The sequence below is a fragment of the Carlito syrichta genome, unplaced genomic scaffold (genome assembly GCF_000164805.1).
Source record: "Carlito syrichta isolate Samal-C Ts95f unplaced genomic scaffold, Tarsius_syrichta-2.0.1 Scaffold303736, whole genome shotgun sequence".
NCBI classification, from domain to species: domain Eukaryota; kingdom Metazoa; phylum Chordata; class Mammalia; order Primates; family Tarsiidae; genus Carlito; species Carlito syrichta.
This window is the reverse complement of record NW_007247832.1, coordinates 1,155,038-1,163,520: the sequence shown is the minus strand read 5'-3', so window position 1 is coordinate 1,163,520 and position 8,483 is coordinate 1,155,038. Positions and strand designations below refer to the sequence as shown.

Sequence of the window (8,483 nt, the reverse complement as noted above, 5' to 3'; positions counted from 1 at the left end):
AGGCCCCTTCCTCACATGAGGTTGTTGACATCCCTTCGCCTTCCAGCACTTCTAGCATCTGAGGGTAGATCCTCCCACAGGAGTACAGAGCAACAGGGCACATTTTGGAAGCAGAGACCAGGGACTTTCTGGCTTCCAGAAACACAAGAGATTTCCATTGTCCACCCAAATCTGTGGTATGTTGTTACAGTAGGACAAACAGTCTAAGACAGATGCCATTTACACTACTGTTTTCTGAGCTCTGTTCCGTGAATGGCCAAAGCAATTCAAAGCTAGGATGTAACTCAAAAAACAGGGTGCTTTAAACAATCTGTTTTTTTTGTTTTTGAGTTGGTGTCTCATTCTGTTGCCCAGACTGGAGTGCAGTGACCGCTCCTGGCCACCGCAGCCTCAACCTGCTGGGCTCCAGCGATCCTTCCGCCTCAGCCTTCCAAGTAGCTGGAACTACAGGCACGCGCTACCACACCCGGCAATTTTTTTGATTTATTGTACAGATGAGGTCTCACCAAGTTGCCCAGGCGGGTCTCGAACGCGCAGGCTCAGGCAATTCACTCACCTCAGGCTCCCAAAGCGCAGGATTACAGGCTAAGCCACCGAGCCCGGCTAAACAACCTATTTTTAAGTAGTAGGCCTCAAAGGCAAGCTCTGAGTCCTCAAAATCCAGCTGTTCAATTTATAATACAAGTGAGTAATTAGCTTTCTCTGGGCTTAGCTATAATGCAGTAGATAACTTCCACCTACTTTTTGAATTGTTTTCCATGGTGATTTTAGAAAGATCATCGTCAAACAGTTTAAATATTTCTTAAGTAATATGTGGCCTTTTTCTAACCAGCATATATTTATTGTACATTAAGCAATCATACATCTTTCAGGTAGAAAAACACTACATCTGAATGGTAAAGACATTATACAATGAATTAGGACACAACTAAAATTTAGCTCATTTTCTAGAGAAGGGGACACCACACTGCCATTCAATGAAGACAAGCATTTTTATGATCCAGAGATCTTTTATTTTTGACACCCATTAAGCCATAAATTCATAGGGAATAGGTTCCAGAAGCTCGGGCTCCTTTCCGTTGGTTCTCACAAAGTGTGCTTCTCTTGGTGGAGCAGGCTATTAAAGGAAAACAGGGAATAAAGTGATTATGTCAAACATTAAAACTCAACTTTAAAGTACTCTCAGAATCAGTGAAACAATGTATTCTCAATTCTTAAACTTCATATAAAGGGACAGATCAAAGACGATCATGTTCCCCAAGACCAATGCCAAAACTGTCAGGTCAAGCTCTTACCTGGCGCTTCAGCTGAACCCACGTGCCTTTCTCCTTGGCTTCCTTCTTTTTCTGGTCATTTTCCTTCACACGTTTCAGGAAGCTATCTCGACTCTTCGAGTGCTTAATATGTTCAATACGCACATTAATTCTTTTGGCAAGAATCTTGCCCCTGGAGAGAGCAGAAATTCTTGTAAGTGCTTTATCAAAAACAGTAATGCAGAAAACTGTTTTGGCAGTTTCATTTATAAAATACATCATGAGCCTTTTGCCCAGATAGGAGAAACCAGAAAGCTGATGGCTTGATTAATCTACAATCAATTGTTGATTTTACTGGAAGAGACCTCGAAGAGAACCCTACTTTTACACTCTCTTCTGAGATGATAGAATTTAAAACACAAGAAATTTAATCAAAGCCAGATGGCTAATAATATTTAAGGCATACTAAACTTATCTTTATGAATACTAGTCCATTTTAATTTGTTTCCTCTGACAGGAGACAAGACAAACACCCAGTTTGCCTGAGTTTTAAAAGGATATTTCCTTTGCCCCACTTGAATGACCAATAAAGACATAAGTCTAATTGGCAAAGTGAAAGGGGGTCTGAGGAATACCAATTAGCCACAAAGAACTGCGTTACTTACTTGACTTGTTTGTTAACAACAATGCCAACAGCATGCTGGGTGACATTATAGACTCTTCCTGTCTTGCCATGGTAACATTTGTGGGGCATTCCTTTCTGAACAGTACCCATTCCCTGTTAAGAAAGGAGACAAGTGTTAGATCAGCACTTCCACCTCCCTTTCAAGTTGATTTTTATTTAAAAAAAACAAAGATATTCTAGGACTTATTTTAGATGGCAACTCAAGAGCTTTCAGAGCCGGTGAAATGTGTTTTTCACATTGCTTCAAGCAATCAAAAAGACAATCATCATTAAGCTCTAGAGTGACAGGATACATTAAACACTAGACATGAAATATAGCCTTCATTGAGGGATTCTTATAAAAATTGTAATCTCTATTAATAATTACATTTTGCATTAAGGTATTCCATTTAACCCTGACAAACTCATGATTTCTTCCCTTAATTTTCCAATAGCTGTTAAGTCCAAGCAAGTAATGAGGAAAATTTAGACTCAATATAAAAGAATAACACCTGAAAACATCCATTCTATATTCTCACGATGCAGCATAACACTAGTATTTTAATTCCTATGCTAGATTAACTTTTCTTGTATTATTTCCCCAATTCCTTAACTTACCTTGATGTCTACAATATCACCTTTTTTATAGATTCGCATGTATGTGGCCAAAGGAACAACTCCTACAAAAAAAAAAAAATGGCATGGTCAGTATCAACAAAAAATGCCTAGAGTATAAGATATGTAATTTTACTAACTTTCAACTATCACCTTTGACAGTTACACACATTTAAGAACCTTATTACTAGCCAGGTGTGGTAGGCTCACACCTGTAATCCCAGCAATAGGGTGGCAGAGGCAAGAGGATTGCCTGACCCCACGGGTTCGAGACCAGCCTGGGCAACATCATCTCTACAATAAATCAAAAGATTAGCCGGGCATGGTGGTGCATGCCTGTAGTTCCAGCTACTTGGAAGGCTGAGGTGGAAGGATCGCCTGAGCCCAGCAGGCCGAGGCTGCAGTGGCTGTGAGCATATCACTGCACTCCAGCCTGGGTAGCAGAGTGGAGATTCCATTGAGATTCCAACTAAAAAAAATAAATCACCTCTCTCCAAAGTTTAACCCTGCATCAATATTTAGTTAACACACACATGTATCAAGACACAAATGCTTTCTCTCAGAGGGTAAACCTACTCACCATGTTTTCTGAACGGCCTGGAGAACATGTACCGCGTGCCCCTCCTCTTTCCCTTTGTGTTCGTCATTTTGGTGAATTACTGAAACCACAAAGTGTTACAGTCAAATACAACTGAAAAGTGGTATTTAACCAAAAAATCTGTAATTTCTCTTTTTTAACACATATTTTCATTTTAAAGACGCAGTGCACGATTCAAGATTAGGCATAAAAGCGGACATCGTACAGGTAGAAAGTCTGGGCCTCCTTCTGGTCCCCACTTTGTCTGGTTTGAGATCAAGTACCCTTATTGATACTGTGTCCCCACCGCCACCACAGTAGTATCTCACTACTGCCAAAAACCTGTAATTTCGAACACTTGCATTTCAGTAGCAATATGAGATTTAGGGAACAACCTAACAAGCTGGATCAGCAATCAACTACTTCTCTTAAAATGTAAAAAACTAGCCGGGCTTGGTGGCTCAGCCTGTAATCCCGCGCCTTTGGGAGGCTGAGGTGAGTGGATTGCCTGAGTCTGCAGGTTCGAGACCTGCCTGGGCAGCAAGACCTCATCTCTGCAATAAAAAAAAAAAATCAGCCGAGCGTGGTAGCGCATGCCTGTAGTTCCAGCTACTTGGAAGGCTGAGGCGGAAGATCGCCGGAGCCCAGCAGGTTGAGGCTGCGGTGGCCGGGAGCGGCCACTGCACTCCAGTCTGGGCGACAGAGACTCCAACTCAAAAAAAAAAAAAAAAGCAAAAAGCTACTGTTTTATCAAGTAAGGTCTTTGCCCAAACTGCCAAAGTTCTTCTATAACATCAAAACAGCCCTAAGTAGAACTGGGTATGAGATTAAACCAGTGCAATTTCCCTACTAGAATATAAAAACACAAGTTCTAACAAGTGGTTATCTGTGGAATCCAGACTAGAAAGGGCACTGGACTTACTAGCCAGAGGATAATTCACTGGAGAACACAATAAAACTCAGCCTTACATTCTTATACAGTGGATTAAATCGCTTTTCTTACCAACCACACTTTCTGTAACGAGAACATTTCATACAGCATCTATTTAACTGTCAAAAAATTCCTCAGTTCACTTCACATTTCTTATAATTTGACAAGAAATGTGGGTAGGGTAGAAGGTGGGGGGACCCAGGATGTATAATCATTGGCCTACATTTGACACGAGCTCCACCACTTGCTGGGAGACTCCCATTTTAGCTCTCATCTTCATCGGTAAAACGGGGTCAACATTTTTATAGCTGAGGTAATGTCTAAGGAGAACTCAGCAGTTCTTGGCACATATAAAGTGCTCCACAGCACTTTAACTGGTAGCTAATTTATCATTATCTAAGAATCTACTTGAAGGCCTTTAGGCCGTTTCCCAAAAGGCGGAAGCAATGGTTTTAACAGCTCTCTGGTCACTGGCCATTCCTAGCAATCACTCCTATCATAAAGCAAAATGGGCCGGGCATGGTAGCTCATGCCTGTAATCCCAGCACTTTGGGAGGTTGAGGCAAGACTGCCTGAGCCCACAGGTTCAAGCCTTCAACTCTACAATAAATCAAAAAACTAACCAGGCAAGGTGGTTCCTGTCTGTAGTTCCAGTTACTTGAAAGCCTGAGTCCAGCAAGTTGAGGTTGCGGTGGCCAGGAGTGTGCCACTGCCCTCCAACCTGGGCAACAGAATGAGACTCCATCTCAAAAAATAAAAATAAAATAAACACAATGTACCAGACTCAGCTCATTGACAGAACTCCAACATAAATCTTTCTCTCAATTTATTAATGCTCCTTAAAGAATGAGGCACCTTAAGCCGGGCTCAGTGGCTCAGCCTGTAATCCCGCGCCGTTGGGAGGCTGAGGTGAGTGGATTGCCTGAGCCCATAGGTTCGAGACCTGCCTGGGCAGCAAGACCTCATCTCTACAATAAATCAAAAAATCAGCCGGGCGTGGTAGCGCATGCCTGTAATTCCGGCTACTCGGAAGGCTGAGGCAGAAGGATCGCCGGAGCCCAGCAGGTGGAGGCTGCGGTGGCTGGGAGCGGCCACTGCACTCCAATCTGGGTGACAGAGTGAGACTCCAACTCAAAAAAAAAACAAAAAGCAAAACAAGAATGAGGCACCTTTTTCATAAAAACTGTGGCAAAGAGTGATGTCTCAAGCCCACCAAAGCCAAACCATTGTTATAATGGACGCATCTTTTACTCTTAAAAAAAAAAAAAAGGAAACTGTGAGCCTATTAAGTGCCAGACGCCCGACTATAATCCTCCAAGTCTCTACAGATGTGTAAAGTTCAAGAACTTAGGTTACGTCCATAAGCAAGGAATGATGCCCTGCAGACTCAAGTCGTTTCATGGGATCACAAAGTGTCAGAATCCGTCCTTTCTGATCCCAGAGTCCATGCTCCTCCACTCAACCCGTTTCCCTAGAAACCCACTTTCCATGTAGACCCCACGCATATAAAACAGAATGCGGTTCCTGTGCCAAGCAATGATCCAGCGTCTACAACGGTGTCCCAAATTATGCCCATCGTCCTCTCCTGGGGGATGCAACCTGCAGTATGTTCCGACTCTCCCAGCTGGGTTGCTCATATCCACAAGCAAGACAGAATGATGAGCAACTGAGACAGCTGCCCGAAAGCAACTTTCATCCTAAACTTCTAAACCAGACACCAACCCCCCCCCCCCTGGCCTGTGCTGCCCTCGTCTTGATGCCAACACCGGTGTTGCAACCTTTAAACACTTCCCGTGTGTCCAAATGCCATCTGGGGCCACGATTTTTAAAACAACCAGAGGCCGGACAGAGGGGCTCACGCCTGTAATCCCAGGACTTTGGGAGGCCGAGAGAAGAGGATTCCCTGAGCTCAGGGGTTCGAGACCAGCCTGGACAATTTGGTGAGACCCCCGTCTCTACAATAAAACAAAAAATTAGCTGGGCATCGTGGCGCTTGCCTGTAGTTCCAGCTACTTGTAAGGCTGAAGCAGAAGAATCGCCTGAGCCTAGCAGGTCGAGGATGCAGTGGACGAGAGCGCGCCACTGCTCTCCGGCCTGGGCGACAAAGTGAGACTCCGACGTAAAATAAATAAAACAACTAGAAGTCACCTCCTGCCTCCACTAAGAGCAGCCAGGGGGCCATCACCGGTGGGCGCTGGCACCCACCCCGTTTCCGACCGCAGGCCCAGGCTTCCCCACGTATCTAGGCCCCACGGGACGCGGCTCAGAGACCCCTAAGCCCCTCCCCGACCACATCCCAAGTCTAGGCGTTAAAAAAAAGCTACACGGGAAGGAGTTCCGAAGCCATCAGACCACGCGGCCCCACACGGCCTATCCGAGAGCCACCCACACACGGCACCAGAGCTGAAGCTAGGAAACGAAGCCCTTCCTAGAGTAGCTCGAGTCGTCACACCCCGGGGACCCGGCCCCGTCTTTCTCGAGACCGTCCCCCCGCAGGGCCGCGACCTCGCAGTCCGGTCCGCAGCCCCAGGCCCCGACCCGGCACACGCTGGCCCGCGTCTGGCGAGACAAGGCCTCACTCGCCTACGCCAGGTAGGGGCCCAACTGGCTAGACGGCCGCCCTGAGGTCCCCAGCCCTGACCTCAGCAGTCGCTGAGCCGCGGGGCCACGTCCACGGAGCGCCGGACGCGCGGAGCCACGCGCGCAGGCCCTACCTGGAAGATGGCGGTTCCGGCCGAAAGGAAGGGGGCGGGGCCGCGACGCGCGCCTTACAAGGGCCTGCGGGCTGCCCGCAGCGCTGCCGGAAGGAAATGCCGGCCGAGAGCCATGCTTTTCCGGGAAGGAAAGTCGTCCCTGAGAACAAGAAGAGCCTGTGAGGATATTTTCCTTTCTTGCAAAAAAAAAAAAAAAAAAAAAGGGCAAGCGGCTAACACGAGCCGACACTGGGACCGGGTCAGACAGCCCGGAAAGGGGCCTTCAAGGACGACAACCAGGACACAGACGCCCCGAGCGTGCGCACGTCCTCCCCTGCGTCACGGCTGACGCCGGAAGCGGGCCTGAGTCTTCCGGCGGAAGCCGGCGGCTGGTCCTGTGACGTGGAAGCCTTCCGGAGCGCTCGTGACAGCCGCTCGTTTGCAAGGATGACTCCGTGGGCACCCGAGGCCGACTGTAGCCCCTTGCCTCGCTGGCAGGTCTTTAGAGAGGCTTTTTGTCTTGAATTCCCTGCAGGTCTAACGCTACACACCTTGCATCTTGTTTGTGGGTTATTAACAACCCCACTGAAGCCGACGCGGGTTTGAAACCCTTTGGCTTCCCGCAGGTGTGAAAACCACTTTGGAAAGCAGTTTGGCAAAATCTGGTAAAGCCAGAGGTTCACGTCTTGATCCCCGGCGTCCCGCCCCTAAAGCGTGTCCTGTAGGAACGTGGACATGGGGACCGGGGGTAGGTGACAGCCCTGCGATGGAGCCTCCCTCGTGAGACACGCCCATCGCGCGAGTTCTTCGCTGGTCGTTAGGAGGATGGATGATACACGCTATTAAGACAAGACTCGGCGCGGTGTGATGGGGCCAGAGGAGGAAGACGGAGAAAAACAAAGAAGAGACGATCGGATGCCTACCTATTTTTTTTGTTTTGTTTTGTTTTTTGAGTTGGAGTCTCAGTGTGTCACCCTGGCATGCTCACGGCCTCCACCTGCTGGGCTCCGACGATCCTTCCGCCTCAGCCTTCCAAGTAGCTGAAACTGCAGGCGCGTGCCACCACGCCTGGCTAATTTTTTGATTTACTGTAGAGATGAGGTCCAGTCGCCCAGGCTGGTCTCGAACCCCTGGACTCAGGCAGTTCTCTTGCCTCTGCCTCCCAAAGTGCCGAGATTGCAGGCATGAGTCACCATGCCCAGTTGTTTTGTTTTGTTTTGCTTTGTTTTCTGAGTTGGAGTCTCACTGCCGCCCGGGCTGGAGTGCAGTGGCACACTCACGGCCACTGCAGCGTCGACCTGCTGGGCGCAGGCGATCCTACCGCCTCAGCCTTCCGAGTAACTGGAACTACAGGCGTGTGCACCACGTCCGGCTAATTTTTGGATTTATTGTAGACACGAGGTTTCTCCAAGTAGCCCAGGCTGGTCTTGAACCCCCCGGACTCAGGCAATCCTCTTGCCTCAGCCTCTGAAAGTGTGGGATTACAGGCTTGAGCCAATGTGCCTGGCTTAAAATATGTAATTTTTAATTTAATAGGCTTTTTAAAAAGATTTCAGTCACCTATTTTTTTAAAAGTCTATTTTTAAAGATTGTTTTAGATTAACTTTAAAAATTGAGAAAATGTTCCAGAGAATTCCCATGTTTCCAGCATTCAGTGTCCCCACACTAGTATGGTACATTTGTTGCAGTTAATGAACCAACGTTGTATGTTATTAGTAATCGAAGTCTTTATTTTATTCAGTTTTCTTTG

General features: G+C 47.1%; 1 protein-coding gene across 3 annotated transcripts; it reads right to left on the bottom strand.

Annotated features, from left to right (window-relative positions):
* Window positions 1–990: 990 nt before the first annotated feature.
* Window positions 991–7,021, bottom strand: RPL21 (ribosomal protein L21). 3 transcript variants are annotated; one of them, XM_008059153.2, is made up of 6 exons: window positions 6,755–7,021; window positions 3,113–3,191; window positions 2,536–2,597; window positions 1,919–2,031; window positions 1,296–1,446; window positions 991–1,117 (listed from the first exon to the last, which is right to left on the bottom strand). In XM_008059153.2, the coding sequence occupies exons 2-6, from the start codon at window positions 3,177–3,179 to the stop codon at window positions 1,028–1,030; spliced, it is 483 nt and encodes a 160-aa protein (XP_008057344.1). In that variant the 5' UTR covers window positions 3,180–3,191; window positions 6,755–7,021; the 3' UTR covers window positions 991–1,027. The 3 variants fall into 3 exon arrangements, with proteins under 3 accessions (XP_008057344.1, XP_021568606.1, XP_021568607.1); XM_021712931.1 differs by lacking the exon at window positions 6,755–7,021 and having other exon boundaries at window positions 3,113–3,200; XM_021712932.1 differs by lacking the exon at window positions 6,755–7,021 and having other exon boundaries at window positions 2,536–2,594; window positions 3,109–3,184.
* Window positions 7,022–8,483: the final 1,462 nt, after the last annotated feature.